General features: G+C 41.5%; 1 protein-coding gene across 2 annotated transcripts in view; it reads right to left on the reverse strand.

The window, feature by feature from the left end:
• LOC138758904 (AP-1 complex subunit mu-1) overlaps positions 1-22,301 on the reverse strand; it is a 141,572-nt gene that overhangs the window by 13,824 nt on the left and 105,447 nt on the right. For both annotated transcript variants that reach the window (XM_069928488.1, XM_069928489.1), the window contains one exon: positions 17,890-17,965. In XM_069928488.1, coding sequence (XP_069784589.1) covers positions 17,890-17,965 — 76 coding nt within the window. The remainder of the gene's footprint in view (positions 1-17,889; positions 17,966-22,301) is intronic.

A 22,301-nucleotide genomic window follows, 5' to 3' on the forward strand; every position in this document is an offset into this window, starting at 1 on the left:
TACACTGTTTGTACAGGACAGAGCAGCACTATTTACATCAAGGTTAGATGTCAGCTGGAGCTGCTTGTCTGTTAACCAAAGCTTGTCCAACACATAGCACATAGAAGGAATCTTCCTGTGCTTTGCTACTGCTCCCATTTATCCAGCTGGATTCTCCCTCGTCACCGATATTCCCTTTCTTCTACCCATTCCTCTCACATATCTCTGACTGAAAACCGACAAGTTTATCCTTTTCCCTGACAATTAAATTGTATTTGTTTCTCTCTTCACAGACTCGGACTGGCCTGCATTTCTAGCATCTTTGTAATTTACCTCAGATTTCCAGCAGGAACTGAATTTGCCAGGTAATTCTTCAATTGGTGCAAAAGGGGGGGGGGGGCACGCAGGGTCACAGAGGGGCTGGAAGCCCCCCTTATCGGAAAGAAGGGAATGGGGTTTGCAGGTTTTCAACGCTTCCTACACGTGGCTACCTGAACTGGGAAAAGTCGAACTCTGCATAATTTGGAGCAGCGATATTGTTTCCTACAAAAGAGCATGGGTCACACACACTGGCATGGATGCCAATGTGGAAAATGTAAATGTCTCCTGGTTCCCAGAAGAACAATTGAATAAATAAGTGTATTGATCAGTTCTCCCCATTACATTCTGAGAATGCCTCATGTGGGCAAGTTGGTTGCCAGTTTCTCCACTATAGGGGTGAATACATTTTAAAATAACCCACTGATGGATTAAGGAATTCATGGGATTTCCTTGAACCACGAAAGGTAGCCACGTCAAGACAAATTCATTCTTTTTTATTTAACCTAAAGCAACTTGATGGAGGGTCCAGGCCTGAAATGTTGGTTACCCTTTCCTTCCTCCATGACCTACTGAGTTTCTCCGGCGTGTTGGTGTATTGCACTCGACCCCAGCATCTGCACACCTTCTTGTTTAACTCGGATGGAAATACAAATCTTCCAGTAAAGGAACTACATTGCACAATGACCCATTCTCTGGAAGAAAGGGTGCAGCTCTACCGTAGTCAGTGAAACTCTCCTGGCTAAAGATCAAATGCTTCCAATAAAATAACCCACAAGTGCTAAAACTAGATCAGAGTAGGAAGGATAAATAAACATCAAGCAAAGGGTCCAATTGGGAAGATTTTCAACATTTAATTTTAGAACTTTTAGATTCTTCAAATACTTTTGGTCAGATGGTTTACTGGTGCTTGGAGCAAAATGTGAGGAATCTGAGAAGGCTTTGTACCCTAACTTGAAGCAATCTGATCTTTGTGAATGCTTTTCAGCAAAAATGACAAATGCCTAAGGCAGAAGTGTAGGTTGGCTGAGGAAACCAGAAAACAATTAAAAGAGGGGTTGAAATTCTTCATACATAATAATGTGACATAGGTAAAAATGTATACAGACTTGCCTAGATCAATTTGATATCATTAGTTTGCATCTTCAGAGAGAATTCAGTGATGAAATCTCCAGAACAGAAAGCAGTGATAAATTGATAAAACTCAGAAGCTGTTGGGAAATACGCGACCTGCATGAGACAGGTTAACGCTGAGAGGAAACAGTATTTTGAGCCTAGCCCAAAATGCATTGAACAAGACTGCAGAAAAGGGTTTCAAACCCATGTGCAGACTGAAGGAGAACATTTTAAACTTTTGATCTAGAAATAAAAATCATTGCTGTTTTTCATAGCCAATTCGTTCTTTGCACAATAGGTAAAATGTCGACATCTACCGCAAATATATTGGGGGCAACTGATAGGCTGGCTAATTACGCATAGCTCCCTCACACTGTCAACAAATGGGTATTGGATTTTGATTCAGCCAATATAAAGACAGGTTAAACTTTTAAAAAGTAAAGGCAGGACAAGTATCATTGCTATCAATACAAGACTTTCATTCCTCCAGGTTGCAAATCAAGGCTTGGCTTAATGGTCACCTTCTTTGGTCCCAGCCTTTACATGCTCTTTCCTCTCTCCTTTACAATTGGTCACCCATGCTCAGTACGTATCACTCAGGATATTGGCCACCAGTCAGAATTCATAACCTTCAATCTTTACATAACTGAAAGAATATTCAAAGAAAACATAATTTTATTTTTTTTCTCTCTAGCACTTCTATATATTTTTTCCATTCCTGAGATACCACCAGTTTTGGCATGAAAAATAATTTGCGCAGTAACCATAGTAGCCAGGTCAGGCACCACATGACAATGTGCTGTGGCAGATCCAGACTCCTTCCCAGTCAAAGAGCAGACATCGATCAATGGAGAGAACCCGAAAGGCTGTTACTGAGGCTGCACAGCGTTCATAAACTCTTCATTTACAACAGAAAATGAGTCACAGCTTGTCTGATAGCGCTGCGTACCCGAGAGGGTGGAGCTCCATTCTTGAGCAGAGGGAGGACTCACTCAACCACAAAGATTTCTTGCACTCCAGTGGCAAGTCTCGGATCATTGCCTTGGGGAAAATCAACTATAATCCCACTTGGATTTCAAAGAATCAGGATTTGTCTAGGTGGTTTACAAAGCATTCATTCAAAATTATAAGAAAGTAAAATTCCCATTTTGTTCAGCATCCCTCTCAGAGGCCAGCACCACCTGAACACCACATACAATAACCCTGAAAATTAGGCATATAGTTGACTAATACAAAGAGAAAAATAAGTTGCTTGCCATTGCTGTACATCTTTGCTCCCTTTGAATGGATGATTTAAGTGGTCGCAATCAATTTAAAAAATGTGAATTCAAGTTGGTCATTTAAAAGAAATAATATTGTAATATCTTAAATATTTGAATAAAACCTAAAAGTCTGATGGGAAATAGTTTCATTCAATGAGATTAGGTCACAGATAAGGAACTGGGATGCTACAGAAGACATCTTCACATCCCCTTGAAGGATTCTGTGTGAGCTGCAGAAGTGAAATCGCAAAGCTGGAGAAACTCAGCTGTCAAACAGTGCACTATATAGAGCAAATATAAAGATACATAACCAACATTTCGGACGAGCCCTTCATCAAGGTATGGAAAATTGTCGGCAGGCACCCAAACAAAACGGTGGGGGAGGGGTAGGAGCGTGGAGCCAAAGGCAAGAGGTAATGGGTGGATAAAGGAGGGAGGGCACAGCAACAAACAGGGGGTGGAGGGATGGCTCAGTGAATTGAGAGGGGAGGAAGTGGAGGGCTAAGGGGAAAGGGAGGGAGGGAGAACAGAGAGTAGGTTAGCAGAAACTGGAGCAGTTGAGGTTAATGCCATCTGGTTGGAGAATGCCCAGACAAAAATTCAAGTGTTGCTCCTCCAATTTATGGGTGATCTCAGTGGGGATAGTACATGAGGCCATGGACAGAGTTGTGAGCATGGGAGTGGGATGCAGAATTGAAATGGTTGGTCAAATGATCAGGTTCTGTGTCTTACAGTGGCCGATGTGAGGAGTATTAGGCAAGGTCAACCCATTGAAAGATGCTGGTCCAGATAACATTCCCAGCAGAGAGCTCAGGGGATGTGCGGCTCAGCTGGCAGATGTTCTCACCAAAATTTTTAACTTCTCCCTGAGCAGCACTGTGGTTCCAACATGCTTCAAAGCCCCCACCATCGTCCCCGTGCTGAAGTTATCAGTGTCCTGCATTCACATCTACCATCATGAAGTGCTTCAAGAGTCTCGTCATGGGGCACATCAAGCTCCTGCTCCCCCCTCCTCATGGGACTGCCTGCAGTTCGCATATAGATCAAACCGTTCTAAAGACGATCCCCTCGCCACCACCCTCTATCTAGCCCTCACCCACCTGGAAAATAAGGACATGCATGTTCAAATGCTGCTTATTGACTTCAGTTCCACATTCACAGTACCTTATAAGGAAGTTGGGTCTGCTGGGACAAAACGCCTCCCTCCGCAATTGGATTCTTGACTTCCTGATGGGGAGACCTCAGGCATTCCAGATCGCAAACACTTCTAAGACCAATACACTGAGCACGGCGCCGCGTCCACCCCCACCCCATGCTCAGACCATTGCTGTAAACTCTGCTGCCTCAGGACTGTGCAGCAAAACACATCTCAAGCCACATCACCAAGTTCACTGACAATATGACCATGGTGGGCCTTAACAGCAAGAATGATGAGTCAGCGTACAGAGATGAGATGCAGTCACTAACGGACTGGTGCAGAGCCAGCAACCTGCATCTGAATGTTAATAAAACAAAAAAGGTGGTTGTCAATCAGGCGAGCCCAGAGGGAAAACTCTCTGCTGACCATTGACGGCTCTACCGTTGAGGTGGTCAAGAGTACCATGTTTCTTGGTCTGAACTCGGAGAAGAATCTCATCTGGTCCCCCAACACCAGCTCCATAGCCAAGAAAGCCCAGCAAATCTCCTCTAAAATCATCTTAAACCTATGTCTCCTGATTTTGAACTCCTTCTAAGATTCTATCTACTTTACTGATGCCTCTATCATGTCAGTCCTCAGGCTACTTCAATCCAGGAAAAACAAGCTCAACCTATCTAATCTTTTGCCATGACCAAATCCTCTAATCCAGGCAAAATGAATGTCCTCTGCTCTCTCCCTAGTGTAACCACATCTTTCCTACAGTGCAAAAACCAGAACAGCAGCGAACACTCCAACTGTCGTCCAACTTATATTTTGCACAGGCTCAATGTAACGTCTCAGCTTTTATATTCTATGCCCCAACCTAAGGGGGGGGGGGGGGGGTAAGCATTGTCATATGCCTTCTTTGCCACACATTCAACATGTGTTGCCAGCTTCAAGGAACCCCTAGGTCTCTCGGATCATCAACCTCTTGAGCAGTGAATACTGTGTATTCACCAAAACACCGAACACCTCTATTTGACCTTTCAAAACGCATTACCTCCTACTTAATTCTGATTAAATTCCATCTCCCAGCGCTTCACCCAATTTTTCATCTGATATACATCTTGCTACAGCTTTGGACAATCTTTCTCACTATCCACAAAAGCATCAATTTTTGCCTCATCTTCAAACTTGCTAAATCATACCTCCTACATTCTTACACAATCAAGAGAAGCGTCCAGCACCAAGTCTTGCAGTACACCACTAGTCACAGAAATATCCTTCCATCACTGTCTACTCCTATCACTCAGCCAATTTTGGATCCAATTAGCTGACTTGCCTTGGATCCCATGTGCTTTTGTTGCGGGACATTGTCAAAAGTCCATCTAGCTAATGTCTATGACACTGCCTTCTCCAATCTTCTTACCTACCTCCTCAAAAACACAATCAAATTAGTTTAATTTAGTTTAGTTATGCAGCACAGAATAGGCCCTACCGGCCCACGAGCCTGTGCCCCCCCAATTACACCAATGAACCTACAATCCCCATGCGTTTGAAGGGTGGGAGGAAACCGGCACAGAAATGGGGAGAACATACAAACTCCTTGCCGACAACGGTGGATTTGAACCCGGGTCACTGGCACAGCAATATCATTGCGTTAAAGGCTAGGCTAACTGTGAGCAAAATTAATCAAAATCATACTGAAGTCAAATAAACAAGGGAGTGTCTTTCAGCCTAGTTTCAAATTGTTAGTTGTAGCATTACGCCAACATATGTCCCCAAGTACACCTCCAGGATAGCAGTCAAATGCAAGCCTCTCTGCAACTGTTTAACATTCACTATCTGGCAGACTTTTTTTTTTCTCCTCTTCCTCTATTTTATAGCCTAATCCAATCTGTGCCAGTGCCATACAGGTGCTAACAATCTTCTGGTACCTCAGCCAACTGGTTATACAATATAATACCCTGGGAGCGCTGGCTGAATTTCTTTCTTCTTTGGTCCAATTGACGTGAATTACAGCATGCCCCCTGACACTTGGCAGAAAGGAGCTAACTCAACCCAGATCAGCAAATGAATCTCGGATCTGCCTGGTCTTGATGGCTCTCAACCCACTGGCACTAAGCAAACCAGACAACAGCTGCACTTTCTAACATTTTCAGCAGACCTTTATTCACCAAAAACACAAAACAAAATATGATGAAAAAGCAGCAGGCTACATCCAGACTTGAGTGCAGCATCCCAAAGGACTGCTTACTTCCCAACAAACTTACTGTACAAAACTTTCTACTAGCTTTCAAATAAAAAGCCCGCACATTACAGACCTGCAGCAGCTGTGCTCCAGGTGTAAAAAAAATGTTGGTGGACCTTGCTGTGCAGTTAATACCCATGTACTGACAGAAGGCATTGTGGGTCTTAGGAGGGTGTAGCAATAAGCTGCCATGATGAATGAGGAATTTAATTCATATGAAAAGTTGAAAAATATTTACACTGGCTCTTAGTTTACATAATTGGGAAAGACTATATCGCTAAAGGCTATACAGAAATGGAATATCAGACAAAGACTTGCTGAACAATTTAGTAGAGAAGGCCAAGATCCGCTGGGAGAGAAAGTATTCACATTTCAGGTAGACTGCCTTTCTTCAGAAGGATTTTGATTTCAGATCTCCAGCATTTATGTGTAGCTTTTTAACATCAAGAATGCCATGGACATAAGAAACAGAAGCAGGAAGAAGCTGGTCAGTCCTCATTCAAAATGATCCTGGCTGGTTTTTTACCTTAACCCTTGGGAGTCTGTCTCCTGGATTTCGGGGTTACCGACAAACGCACGTACTCCATGTCCTGGTTTTGTGAGACTACCAACAAGTACATATATTCCGGGACTGGTTTTATACCCAACCAGCTGGTTCGTGCTGGTGTTCCTACTGTAATGGTTTACCCATGGACCCAGTCCAGAGTGTATATTACGAAAGGTTAAAAATGGTCGGAGTCCAAAGGGTTAATGCCACTTTTCTCCACTAATCCAAATTTCTGTGATATCCGAAAATCCAACACTTTTGAAATAATTTCTGTTCTGGAACAAAATGCAGTGAGATATACAAAATTTTAAGATCATTTCTAATAGCATTAGAAATCTTTATATTTTTTAATTATCCATCTTATTTTAAAGCTCAGAGCTTTAAACTAACCTGACACAGAGGGTCAAGTTTCACTGATAGGGTGCAGTCCATTTCAGATGTTCTGCATAAAATATATGTTTCTGCTATTTTGTTCTGTCATCTTTTAAAATTGGAGGCTTGGTGTTACAGAAATACTGATGACGTGCCAGTCAACTTGATATAGAGTTCATGCCTTTTCCATCCAAACTTTTATAAACACAAGCAAAAAGATTTGTCGAATCATGTGCTCCAGAACAAGTGGTCTCCCATTTTATAGAGGAAGTCTTTGATAATGATATCAGCATTGTTTTAGGCTCTGCATTGAACTGAAGAATTTCATCAATTTTGCTGTCAACCCTTTACTTCCCTTTGTCAACTTCTCCATTTCCATCTTAGGAGATAGATTATGGATCCATGACCATTATAAACACAGAAACTCCCACAACATTCTTGACTGCCCTCCTTCTCACTCGCTTCCTTTAAGGGCTCCATTCCATTCTACTAGGCTGTACTCCATTAGAACACTACATTACAGAAACAGGCCCTTCTAGTCTGAGCTGATCAATTATTCTGCCTTGTTCTCACTGACCTGCACCCGGACCAAATCCCTCCATTTATGTGTCCAATATGTTTCTTAAATGTCAGAATTGAGCTTGCGTTTACCAAATTAGCTAGCAGCTTGTTCCACACTCCAACCACTCCCCCTAATGTTCCATTTCAACTTTTCCCTTTTCACCCTTAACCCATGCCCTCTTATTTTTATCTCTCCTAACAGTGGGAAAAGCCTGCTTGCATTTACTCTATCTACACCCATCATAACAAAATCAGAATTTATTGCCGTGAAATTCAATGAATTGCACCAACATTACAGGTGCAAAGCTGATATAAATTACATTTTTAAAAATAAATAAATTAGTGCAAAAAGAAAAGGTCTGTGTCTGTGGTTCATTGTCCATTCAGAAATCTGATGGCGGAGGGGAAGAAACTGCTTTTGTTCTGCTGGGTGTTCATCTTCAGGCTCCTGCACCTCCTTCCTGATGGTAACAGTGGGAAGAGGGCATGGCCTGGGTAGTGGGGGCTCCTTCAGGATAGAGACTGCTTTCTTGAGAGACCACTCTTGTAGATGTCATTAATGGAGTGAAGACTAATGCCTATAATAGTACTGGCCATGTTCACAACTCTCTGCAGCCTTTTCCTGCCCTGGGCATAGGCACCTTCATACCCGATGGTGATGCAACCAGTCAGAATGCTCTCCATTGTACCCCTGTAGAAGTGGTCAAGTCTTTGGTGATATCCAAACCTTCTCATACTCCTCAAAAAGTATAGCCACTGGCAAGTTTTCTTCTTGATTGCATCGACATGGAGACCCCAGGACAGATCTTCAGAGGTGTTGACACCCAGGAATTTGAAGTCTTAAATCCTTTCCGCTACTGACTCCTCGATGAGGACTGGTTTGTGTTCTCCTGATTTTCCCCTCTTGAATTCCACAATCAGTTCCTTAGTTTTGCTAATGTTAAGTACAAGGTTGTGACACCACTCAACCAGCTGATCTATCTCACTCCTGTACACTTCCCCATTGGCATCTGTAATTCTGTCAATATGTAGATGGCACTTGAATTTTGCCTAGCCACAATTGTGTAGACCGAGTAGAGCAGTGCTCAAGATAGCACACATCCTTGATGTGCACATATGCTGTCAGTAAGGAGGAGACGTTCTTTCCAATTCATACCGACTGTGGTCTCCTGATGAGGAAGTCAAGGATCCAGTTGCAGAGGGAGGTGCAGAGGCCCAGGTTTTGAAGCTTGCTGTCCAGAACTGAGGATACGGTAGGTGTTCAAAACTCAGCTGTAGTCAGTGAAAAGCAGCCTGATGTACATGTTACTGTTGTCTAGGTGATCCAGGGTTTGAGTGAAGAGTTAGTGAGATCGCATCTGCTGTGGAACAATTGTCGTGGGAGACGAATTGCATTGGGTCCAGATTGTTTCTTAGGTACGAGTTAATTCTGCCCACAATCAACCTTTCAAACCATTGCATCACAGTAGATTTGAGTGATACTGGGCGATAGTCGTTGAGACAGTTCACTCTGATCTTCTTGGGCACCGACCGGGTTGATTGATGTCCTTTTGAAGCAGGTGGGAATTTCTTAACTGCAGCAATGAGAGGTTGAAAATGTCTATGAACACTCCTGCTAGTTGGTTGGTAGGTACAGATTTTTCAGTTCCCTCCCAGGTACCATCAGGGTCTGATGCCTTGTGAAGATTCACCCTCTCGATAGATGTTCTGGCTTGACCTTAGGAATAGATATCATACGGTCGCCAGCTTCTGCAGGGATTCTCATAGGTACCGTTGAATTCTCCTTTTCAAAGTGATCATAACTTTCCTTTCCAATGCTTCTGAGATTACTTTCTTTCTCAGTAACCGTGATGCCACTTTATCATAGTGGACAAAGTGCTGAGCTGTGCCTGCTTCATTTGCCTCACAACTCTTGCCTTTCTGCCACTTCTTTATCACACACCAGCTTTCCAAGTTAACCACATCTTTTATAACTTTTAGAACTTCTAATCTGATAATATCCACAGGCACACTTTGCCCCTTTCATCATTCCCTCCACACAGGTCTGGATTAACTCTTACGTTTCCACCAACGATGCTCCTTCTCATGGCACTTTGCCTGTGCAACAGGATATGCAATACTTACCCTTGTATCTCTTCTCTTCTCACCCTCCATGGATCCAAACAGTCCTTCTGGTTGAAGCACCCATTCAAATAGATCTGTTGGAACTTGGTTTTTTGCATCTGTTTAGTCTGCAAGGACAACTTTGAACTTCCAGTTGTCTAACATATTAATTTGCAGCCTCATTACCATTCCCACCTACACTGTTCCAACCAAGCTCAACATGCTCCTAAAAGACATATTCTCATTTTCCTCTTGGTCATTTCACCAGTAATAGTTTCTTAACTGAGAAGAGGCAACTGGACTGTTTTGCTGGAAGAAATGAAGAGGAAAACTTAAATAAAAATGCTAATTCTTCCAGCACATTCTGCAGTAAGGAGGGCAAGGCACATGGAAGATCGGCAGGGATGAGGAGACAGGGGCCAGACATATATTATTGGTTATGTATTCAATCCTCTTCATCTGCTTTTGTTCCATCTTTCATGTCCCTTTCTGAAAGTTAGCAATTGCTTTTTTTCCCCCCAGGCAGAGTAGCACCTTCAAAGTGTTCTCACTGCTGTGGTGTATGACTACAAGGGTATTATGTTCATTGATAAAGTAAAATCTTGTTCAACATCATACCCTGAAGACATCACCACCACTAGGGTTGACACTCTCAGCTCTTCAAGCCCAGATATCACTGCTGGTACAGGATTGGAACATAGCATTTTCTGACTCAGAGGAAATAATGTACCAGCTGGGACAAGTCAACCTTACAAAAGCGTTCGACACTGTGAGCAGGAAAGGTTTGTGGCAAATCATGGAACGTCTTGGATGCCTCCCAAAGTTCCTCAGCATGGTCGTCCAGCGACATGAAGATCAGTGTGGCCAAGTCAGACACAACAACGAACTCTCAGAGCCATATTCAATAGGCAACGGTGTAAACCAAGGGTTGCATCTTTACCCTCTTCTTCAGTATGATGCTCCAAAGGGCCACAGAAGACCTTGATGACAAGGACTGTGTCAATATCTGATACTGCGTCAATGGCTGCCTACTCAACCTGAGGTGACTACACTCCTACACCAAGATATTGGGGCCACTCATTCGAGACCTACTCTTTGCTGCCCTTGTTGCCCATACAGAGACAGCCTTGCTGCGTATAACATCCTGCTTTGTGAAGGCTGCCAAGCTATTTTGACTGGAAAGCTTAGCTTGAAGAAGACAGAAGTTCTCCATCAGCCCACACCTCAGGAGGAGTACCACCCTCCCTGCATTACCATCGGCGAGAATGGGCGAAAAACTGTCCACTAGTTCAGCTACCTGGGGTGCACCATCTCGTCAGATGCCAAGATCGATAAAGTGGTTGGGAACAGACTGGCAAAGGCAAACAGTGCATTCGGCAGGCTGGACAAGAGTCTGGATCGACAAGTATCTGAGGAAAGGCACGTTGTACTGACCACTCTCCTGTAGGGCTCTGAGTCGTGAGTCATCCACCGTCACCATCTACATCTCCTTGAGTGCTTCCACCAATGCTACCTCTGCACCTTCCTCGACATCCACTGGAGCGACTTCATCACCGACACTGAAGTTCAGGTGGAGGTTATCAGCATCGAGACCAGGCTGTTGAAGACGCAGCTACGCTGGGCAGGGCACATCTCTAGGATGGAGGATCATCGCCTCCCCAAGATTGTGCTGTATGGCGAACTCTCCATTGGCCAACATGACAGAGGGGCTCCGAGAAAGATACAAGGACTCTCTGAAGAAATCCCTTGGTGTCTGTCACATTGACCATGGTCTGCTCTAGCTTCCGATCACATGGCCTGGCGTCACACCATTCGCCATTCTGTCCCCAGAATGCCAGCAGGGCTGGCATTGAGGACAAAAGAAGTTGGAGGAAGAACCGTGACAAAGCAGCACCAAACCCAGAACAGAATTTCCCTCGCAGCCAGGCAAGTCTGTCCCGCATTGGCCTCATCAGCCACCAGCGAGCCTGCAGCCCCTTTCCTAAATCTTCATTCGTGAAGCCAAGCCATGATGCAATCCGGAGGTCATATGCATAACTTCTTCCACTGAATCTTGTCCTTTATGAACCAACAACCATGAAGCACGCAGACATAAATTGCTATAAAATCCCAGCTGGATCAGTAGAGTCCTTGGGAAGGGTGTTTCCCATCCTCCATGAAAGTTCCTGTACTCTTAGTGATTTCAGATTCAGAAGCGGTACAGAGTAGTTTGATGCGGTTGCTACTATCCCCAAATATGTGGAATAATTTACGGATTAGGCAACTCTGTTTCAGCCACCTATGGTTGCTATCAATCAAAGACTTTCATGGTAGATACATGTCTGAGAAGCAGCTTTTCTTTAATTTACAGAACTTAAAAAAAGGAACATGATTTATAGGTGATAAATTCAATAATTTTTGTTTAGAAAGTTTTTTAAATTGTTGTTGGATTATTCCAGAGAAAATATAAAAACAATAAAGCAGTTATTGGACTCTAATTGTAAAATGGACCCTGCAGTAAGGGTACCACAGAGCTTCTGTGATTGGAGCAGTGGACTTTTCAGCCTACCAATCTGCTTCATCAACAACTAAATCATGACTCATCTGAGCATTATTTTACTGTTTGATTCCTGTAACTCTTGATTGCTTTCTATTCCAAGAAACTAGCTTAAACCAAGCAAAACTCGACAGCGTCTTTTTGCCTCTTGAGATAATACACAAGAAAATTATATTTCAGACTTAAATGGTCAATCTTTTCTTCTGAGGCTGTGCTCTACAGCAGCCATTCTCAATCTTTTTTTGGCTATGGCCCCCTTAGAAATATGTTCAAATTTTATGGGCTCCCTTTTCTTTCATACTTCTCTGCTACCAATTACATGAAAAATATTTTATAATTTCAGTCCATGGCCCCTTTAAATGTTTTGTGGCTTGGGTGGGGAGGGGGGGGGAGGGGGTGCGGTGTGTACGACCTCTATCGAGAATGGCTGTTGTAAAGTACTAGATTTCCCCAACAGGAAAACTGCCACACAGAAGGCACCATTTCAAGCCCCTCAGAACAGCCAAAGTTCCAATAAATATCACCTAATCATTTCAACCTTCAAGTGAATCGGTACGGACTTGAAGGGCCGACATGGCCTGTTTCCATGCTGCAAACGGTTATATGGTTATATATGGGTGGTCAATGTGGCAGGCACCAAGAAGAGGTACAAGGACATATATGGAATCGTTAATTATTTCAGAATCAGTTATTGTCACAACTAAGACATAAAATACGGTTTTTGTGGTGGCATCATAGTGCAATATTCATATAAACCACTTTTACAACAATAAATTAAAAAAAATAGTGCAAAGTAAGGCAGTGTCTTTGGTTCATTGATCATTCAGGAATCTGATGGCAGCTGGGAAGAAGCTGTCCTTGAGCTGCTGAGTGCTCGTCTTCAGGCTCCTGTACCTTTTTCCCGATGGTAGCAGAATGACCTGGGTGGTGGGGTCTTTGACAATAGAGGCTGCTTTATTAAGACACTGCCTCTTGTAGAGGTCCTCAATGGAGTGAAAGTCTGGTGCCTGTGATGGTGCAGGACGAGTTGACAACCCTCTGGAGATTTTTCTTGTCCTGAGTCGGTACCTCCATACTAGATAGTGATGTAACCAGAAGCTCTCCACGGTACATCTGTAGAAGTTTTTGACAGTCTTTGGTGACATACCAAATCTCCTCAGACACCTCACAAAGTATAGCCACTAGTGAGCCTTCTTCATGATTGTATTGATACGGAGGCTCCAGGACACCCACAAATTTGAAGTTCTTGACCCTTGATCACTACTGAGCCTTCGATGAGGACTGGGCAATGTTCCCTTGACTTTTTACAAGACTTGTTTATATACTTTCATCAAAGAAAGGGTAAGTGTACACAATTCTCCAGCTTAGACAAAGTCCTGTATATTTGTTACAAGACCTCCCTATATCGTACTCCATCTTTCTTTCATTAACACCCTCTCTACTTTTTTAATTTGCAAGCGAATCTTGTGAATCCTGTACAAGGATATGCGTAAATCATTAGGCTCTTGCTCTATTTTAATAATATTCTGCTTTTCTATTCCAATTCGTGGATAAGTTCACATTTACTCTTGATACATTTTATTCCTGCTAAATTTGTCATGATAATTTTCAGATTTCTTGTACATTTTCCCCACATTTTGTATCAGCAACACATCTGAGTACAATATTTTTAGCTCCTTCATACAATTTGCAAATAGCCGTAGCATTGATCTCACTTAGTATTAGTTATTTCTCATCCAGCTGAAAAGGAACTTGTTTATTCCTTCTTTGTTTTGTCTGTAAACTGCTCTTCAATCCTCTACTGATATATGGCCCTCAATAGTACCTCAATCCTCTACTGATATATGGCCCTCAATAGTACCTCAATCCTCTACTAATATATGGCCCTCAATAGTATCTCAATCCTCTACTGATATATGTCCCTCAATAGTACCTCAATCCTCTACTTATATATGGCCCTCAATAGTACCTCAATGCTCTACTAATATATGGCCCTCAATAGTACCTCAATCCTCTACTGATATATGGCTCTCAATAGTACCTTGCGATACTAGACTTTACTGCATGGTGTTTGAAAGTCCAACTTTGCAGGCTCTAACACCCTGCCAATTATATTTTTAAAGAACTCTAATAAATGTGTCAAATATCATTTATTTTCTTACAACTATTTGATTTTTTTCTGGTAAAGATTGTTTTATTAATGTTGTCTTGTTCATGTACGAAAGATCAAAATTAGTGCAACCTGACAATTAACTACTCAGTTTATTCTCAATCATCAGTAGATGACTGAAGGTGTAATTGACAAGCAACACTGACTCAAAAGTTCAGTTATGTGTTTCGCCCAGACCACTTGGATCAAAGCAGTCAATTCCATAGGCAAAAGGACAACATTTGACTATTTCATTAAAGAGTCTTATTACAACTGAAGTCAATTGGTATTGAGGGGAAAGCATTTAGTCAAATCTTACAGAAGGATGCGGCTTTTGGAGGACAATCAGTCCAACCTAGGACACTGTTGTAGGCCAGGGGTGGCTAGGCCATAGCTTGCAAGCCACAGCTCACAAGGCACATGCGGCTTTTTGATATATAACGTGCATCTCGCGGAAATATGATTCTGTGCAATTTTTGTTTATTGGTGTAATACCAGATTTTTCCTGTTCATGAAACGATTGCACCAGCCGACTGTAGCCCCAAAAATCATCACTGAGGTCTGGGTGCGACTTCGTCCCCTGCAGTGCAAATGTTCCTATTTTATTTTGGTTGTCTATGAAGCAATCTTGCCTCTGTTCACGTACCCATTCTGCAACATGATTTTCAGTGTTTCCTTTCTTCAAAGAACGTTGCCTTTTTGGTATTTTTCTTAAAAGTCTCATCTTTCTTCCTCCAATCTCATACCAATATCTCATATACATCAAATTTCCTTGCAGCAGCAGTTGTTGGTTTTCTTGGCCATTTCTATCACTTTGAACATAGAACTTGCTTTATATTTTTGTTGCGAGTTGGCTGTGTTGATGGACCCTCCTTGATAGCAATTACCTCCAGCCAACGCCCAGCTGATCAAACCATGTGATCTTTGGGAGTCGACATATTTGCCAGACAACGGCCTATCTTAGGCATCATGATCTTTGGGGGTCGACATACGCCAGTCAACTGGCCAACTCAGGCTGAGAATTGGGGGTCGACATACATCAAACTATGCGGTATATGTGTACTTTTTGTTTATTGAAACTAATACAAATTAGCAGTTTAAAAACTACACACAAGAATAAATATTATTACATACATATAATATTAACATATATATTTTTGCAATAAAATGTACAAATAACAGTAAAAATGTGTATAATATTTTTTCATGTCTTGCAGGGCTCACGAACATCTTAAGCTTATCATATGTGGCTCTTATATTAAGTAAGTTTGGCCACCCCGTGATAGGCAATGTGCTCAGCCATCAATCTTCAGATTCATCAATCATTTAATTTCACCACAAAGTCCAAAGTAGGGAAGCTTTCAGATGATTTTGCAATGCCTAATTTCATTTGCTCCTCAGAAAATGAAGCAGCCCATGTCCACACAAAGCAAAATCCAGAACACATGCAGACATATGCTGGTAACAGCCAGTGCATCTACTCTAGCTCAGTGCTATGTAAGTACCATCTCTAACAAAAGGGAGCCTAACAACCTACTTCTAGCATTCACCAGTCTTCCATCAACATCCAGGCATGGCCAGTGACAAGAAACTCAACTAGTCCCTCCAAAGCAATACTGTTGTTACAAGAGCAGCTCAGAGAGTGAGTATTGTGTAGCTTGACTCATCCTTCTGGCAATACAAGCCTCCCTACCACCTCCAATGTACAATTGCCAGTGTGATGAAAAATATTCCATTTGCCCAAAAGAATGAGACTCAATCATGGTGCTTTTTAACAAAGATAGTATCATTGTAATTTTGAATTTTAATCTTGACATTGACTGAATAATAAATACTAGCACAGGTTCCATGGAGAACAAATTCATGTGATGTATTCAAGGCATTTTCCAAGAACACATTATGGAATAAATAATATGGAACGGATTTGTGTTAACCTTTAATTTAATGTTAAACTATATTTCTTTTATAAAAATGCCCAAGTAAAGTAAATTATAAAGTTAAAATATTGTATCTGTATTCTTAGAAAGTTAGCTGTGGGTTGATACAGGGTGACACATAGGTCACAGCACATTTATAGAGAACCAATGTTTTCTGAGAAGAGTGTTCATTCTCGGAGTTGGAGTGTCTTGGACAGACAGAGATAATGGATTTCAAGTGAGTCTTAATTTTTCAAGAACTGCTGAGGAAGCTATCTGTTTTTAATCAAAGCCACTTATGCCTCTTGATCAGAGATAGGGTCAGAGGTTGTTATGGAAATACAATGGTTTTGAAAAAGATCAGAATTTTGGTAGAAATAAAACTGATGGTCATGTGGTTTCCAAGAATTTGGATTCACCTCAGTGAATGGTCACATGATTTGGATAAATATATTACTGAATTCAGGCATTTTGACTTGAGTTTTGGAACAGTTCAGTTTGGAGTTTACAGAAGTCCAAACCCTGTGACACACAGGAATTGAAACCTTGTGAAAGATGCTGTTTTGGTGCACTACTCCTGGGAAAGGGGAAACAGAAACAGTGACTTTTGAAATAAGGAAGACCATTTTGCTGTCTCTTTGGAAAAAAAGACAGATTTCCACTGGGTCCACTTCATTTAACTCTTGTCTGGTTTGTGACCTAATCATGGGAGAAGATAACCACATTTGTTTAACCTTTGTCTGGGTTTGTGAATTCATCTTGGAAGAAAATAACCACATTGTGAATAAAAAGGCCTGAAGATATAATGTTTTAAAAGCGCTTTATAATTATTTCTGAACTGACAATTTAAGACCTTCAAGCAAGACTAAAATGATGCTGAACTTTTAAAGATTGACTTTTTAGAATGGGACTTTAATTATACACACACATTTACATTTGCACATAGTAGGGTTAAATTTAGAGTTAAGTAAGAAATGTTATGCTATAGTTTAATGAAACAACTATTATTTTTAATTTACCATTGTCTGTTGGATTTTCCATTGCTGTTCCCTTTAGTCCCAAACAAAATTTAAAAGGATTGTTAGTTCATAACAAATGGAACAGGTCATTTTATATATAGTACCAAAGGATGGAAATAGACCAAAATTATGGCTTGAAATTACAAAGAATAATAGCAGGTCTGAGAACAGGAAGAATTTTAGGAACCAAGGTGATTAAAATATTAATAAAGATTAAAGCAAACCAAGAGCAGGGAATGTAAAAGGATTTTAAGAACTTCTAGATGTTTGAAGGGAGTAGCAAAACATTGATTCTGCAGGAGCTGAAACAGGCATACAAACACCAGATGTGAATTTGCATGTGACTTAATGACTTAAAATGCAAAAATAGTTGGGGATTTTAGGAAGTGGATATCTCATACCAGCATTCTTTTCCACCACTTCCAAGGCATCTCAACTGGAATTGCTCCAGCAAGATTACAAAGTATCAAGGCTAAAGATAATATTTTGTGGAGGGATTTTTGTGATATATAATGGAATAAGAGAAATCTGATGATAATAAAGACAAAATCTGCTGTAAATATTTCAGCACCTATTAATGGCATTTGTGAATTGATTTCAGCATTGATGAGTCCAATATTTAGTAAAATTCTACTTTCCTTACCTCCATTCTGAGTAATATATCGAACCCATGGCAAGGCCTGGTAGCCACTCTTTTCAATGATCTTCAAGTAACGAACCTGACCAGAAGAAAACAGGTTTTTGGTGAAACAGCTGAACACATATTTATCACCTTCTCTTTGTGAGACACTTTAGGATGTAGTCAATTTTGCAGGTTAGTGCTGTTTCAGGATTCGGGAACTTGCTTTGTTTCACGGCGCTGGAAGTCACGGAGAACTATTTTGTGATACTTCCCCATCATGTGAACACACAGAAACAGGTTGGAAAGAAATCCACATAGGCTGGGGGGGGGGGGGGGGGGGGGAAGAAAGAGAACAGTTTACCACATTAACTATCAACTCTTGCCCTCTACCATCTTTACATGAACATTAACAAACTGAACAATGAGAACACAGTGAAGCACTCTGAACCTTGAAGAGATTCATTTCTAGCGTGCTTCCAGCTTTTAGGTTGCCAAATGGTCAAACCTTGCCCACAGTGTCACGAGTAGGTTTGTCGCCTAACACCACTAGTAACCAAGTTCAAACCCAACTGATACGGTCAACATAGAGAGTTTGGACAATTCCCCCAGCCTACCTTCCCCTCCCCCCCCACCCCCAACCATATGCTGAATGGATTTTTCTCCACATCCCAAATACAGTACAGCTCCGATTATCCAAAATCGGATTCTGAGAAATACTCATTTATCCGAAAAATGTTTAAAATTTTGTATAAATGGGGATATCAGAAACAATTCAGAAATCCTCATTTATCCGAATTTTTTTCTGAGCCAAACTGACCTGACAGGTTGAAAAGAAATTCACCCGACATTAAATTAGAATGACGATTGTCCTCGTTTCAGGTAACTCTATCCCCTCTCTCTTTGCATTTCTTCTTTACCTTACTCTATTGACTTTTTTCTCCAACTCTCCGTCTCAAACTGTGTGCCATTGTCTCTCAGCTGCAAGCGGTCAGATGAATCTCTTGTCCCAGCATCATCAAGGAGAGCAACCTCCTGGGCAGGAGTGGGACCTTGGGCTCAGTGGCATTTCCCTCCCCTCCCTCCTCTGCCCCTTGTCTCCATGTCCAAACAACTCACTGCTTGGAAACCTGTTGGAACTGGACATAGGAGCTTCTAACATAATAATGGCAATGACATGAAATGTAGAGCTTGAGAAATTCAATACAATGATTTCACTCTGTGCAGTGAGAGGTGAAAATTACTGCATCATGTTTTTAAATTGTTAAAATTTCAGCACTTAGCACAACAGTTAGTTCAATGCTATTACAGCGCAAGCGACCTGCTTCAAATCTGTAAAGAGTTTGCACGTTCCCCGTGGGTTTCTTCTGGGTGCTCTGGTTTCCTCCCACGTTCCAAAAATGTACGGGGTTTGCAGGTTAATTGGTGGATTTGGGCAGCATCGGGTCATGGGCCGGAAGGGCCTGTGCTCTAACTCTGATTTTTAAAAAAAATGTGGTTAGTCAACTCAGCAGTTCTATTAGTGATACAGTTCTGCAGGTTGTAGAAATCTAACACAAAAACTAACAATGTTGCAAGTGCTCAGATAATCAGGCAGATGCGGAGACAGAGATTAAACATTTCCTTCGGTAAAACCTGCGCCGATATTAGCAACCTTAAATCATGATCCATATCTAAGCTTTTCCTCAATGCACCTATACATTTTTGCCAATTACCTGTGGCTCCTTCAGTGTGGTAGACTAAATATGATTTAATGCTCCAATTGTAAGCTTAGGGAGTTGATGAGAGAATGGGGAGAATAAAAACTGGGATTACTGTAAAATTTGTAGACATTGATGGTCATGTTCAGAATGGATTAAGTGATCTAAAGGGCCTGTTTTCATGCTGTACCAACAACTCTGCATGTTTTAAATCTACCATAATTAACTGTTTCAGTCATTAGTGAACTGCTGCTTTTCCAATACTGTAGATCTTTTAAAGGTTTAAAGCTCTAAAGGTTGTCATAGCCGAAGGGCGGTAGTGGGGACGAGCTCCCACTGCTACAAAAATGCTCTTCATGGCGTGTGACTCAAACAGCCTCAGACAACCAAGTCCAATTCCTGGCCTTCATGTGTAGCATAGTTCTTATGCCTGGCAGAGTTGTTCTCATTGACAGGAGAAGGGGCAAAGGCGGGCCACTGTCACCTTGAAACCAGTTGCTCCGGGCAGATGGGGCTCATTAACCACAGATGGTAACTCATCTAGAAGAGGGAAAACTTCATTTTCAAATCTCCGCTGCCTTGAGGCAAGATAAGGAGTCGGAATCCCGAAGGCGGCTGACTACTCTACCCAGCAGCAGCTCGGCAACTCCTGCGAGGCTGCTGGAACCAAACTGTATCGACCTACGTCGTCCCTTTGGACCTGTCATTAGCATGTGGGGACCTATTGCATGGGCAACAGGCAGATCTCTATAACAACTCTGCCCCGCATCTTGAAGAGACCACTTCACAGTAACTACCAGAGGCGCAGTACCCATGGTCAACCACAACTGGGAGGCCAAAGCAAATCCTTTAGCAGGGAGGCCAGAGCTCTAAAGTAGTCAGGATTATCTAACTATGTCACTTCTTTGCATCAACATTCAAAGTATAAACATAATCAATATTCAACAACTTTTTTTATTTGCATTCGCCTCCTTAATATTGTATGATTAAATCATACTTTTAATACACGTCACCCACACAATCTCACATTCACATTAAATGCCTGTTCTTCTATTCCTTTCAAGGTCTTTATATTTGCCTTTATTTCTTTATTATTTTGCAAAAATATTCCATGGTGCATGTGATTTTTAGCAAATATGCATTATAATAAAAACAATCCAATTAAAGCTAATTCTACCTCCTTTTATTGAGGGCTTTACTATTTAAGGGAGTTAATCATTCTCTGTACCTTTTGTTATCATACAGTTTACCTGCATTGCTCAGTTCAATCCAACTGAATCAGTAGGAGGCAGGTATTTCTCCTTTGAAGAATAAAACAAATTCGGTCATGTTTCAGGAAAAATCAAAGTGAAAATGGAAACCCATTACAAAAATAGAAAGTTCTAATTGTAAAAAGTTAGGCTAAGAATACATTTCTCTGGGTTTATGAGTAGGCTGTCATGTGCAGCTGGAGATGCTGCTTGATTTGATCTGCAATAGAAATCTCAGTCCCTGATTGCGTTGAACCATATAGGTGGTTTTATGAAATCTCAGAGGTGGTGGTTCTGGTAACTTGTTCAACCAATTGCACCACAGGATTTCAGTGCAGAGGTCACTTCAGTCTCAAAAGGCTTTTTTTTAGATTAACCGCATTTATTTTTGTAAACACAGCGAGTACAAAATATATAGGTTTAATTTTAGTAAAGATCTGAGAAGCCTTTGATACCCACTTCAACTAAACTGGCGCCTCAGCAATTTAAACCTTTGGGTTGTAAAGAGCACTTTGTTTTAGTTACTAAAGATGTTACAAAATAGGATTGTTGAAAAATAAACTGTAATTGGCAATGAAATGAATATGCATTTTAAAAAAAAACCTTTCACCTTTTCCGAGTTCTGATTTCAGCCAAACCTAATCAATGGATAATTGATCTGTTGCTCCCAATTATAGCAGCGGTTTCCCAGTTACATGTGTCCTGAAACAAGACTGAAAATGAGGATTCCTCATCATCTAAATTCATGAAACAAATACAATTCGATTGTGAACTTCCTAGCTCAGATTTATTTCAATCTCCAGGACAGTCTTGTAAAACTTTTGACACAACTACTGGCTGAAAGCAAATGCAGTTTCAAAGAAAACAAAGTCTGTATCTTTAGTAAATCTTACGTCCCCAACTCAAGAATTTTGCATTCTTTAATATGACTGAATGATTGTACCTCACCTTTGTGCTCATTTATAACATCAAGCTCCCGCACTATGGTCTGCCCATGCTGGCACTTTACTGCAGCCCTGGAAGAGTTCTATATTATTGGAAATTTCTTTTGGATGAGACTTTGAACCAAAGTTCTCTCTTTCCCCAAATGAACAATGTATCTGCCCAATCAACTAGATTACAGCGAATCAGCATGTTAATTCTACATAACTGTGAAAGAGACCCCAGTAGAGGCTGAGACCAGGGAGAGTGGGGAGACCCTAAGCAGGTCCACCTTAAACCCCCGAGGTGGGAGCTGCAGAGGAAAAGCTGAAGACTATCAAGAAACGAAAGAAACCCCAAAAATCCCCACTAAAGAAACTTGAAATCTCTTCCATAAACAGTGGAAAGGATCAGGCGCAAACAGAGGCCAGCACCATTTAATCGTTCAAGGATGAAGCCAGCATGCGCATCCAATTAAGTTAGAGGAAGCACCAAGACAGGGGAAAGAAAGGATGAAAATGTGTTTATGGGAAAGTCCAATTGAGGGAGCTGCACAGAGGCTGTT

This window comes from Narcine bancroftii, chromosome 3 (genome assembly GCF_036971445.1).
Source record: "Narcine bancroftii isolate sNarBan1 chromosome 3, sNarBan1.hap1, whole genome shotgun sequence".
Taxonomy (NCBI): Eukaryota; Metazoa; Chordata; class Chondrichthyes; order Torpediniformes; family Narcinidae; genus Narcine; species Narcine bancroftii.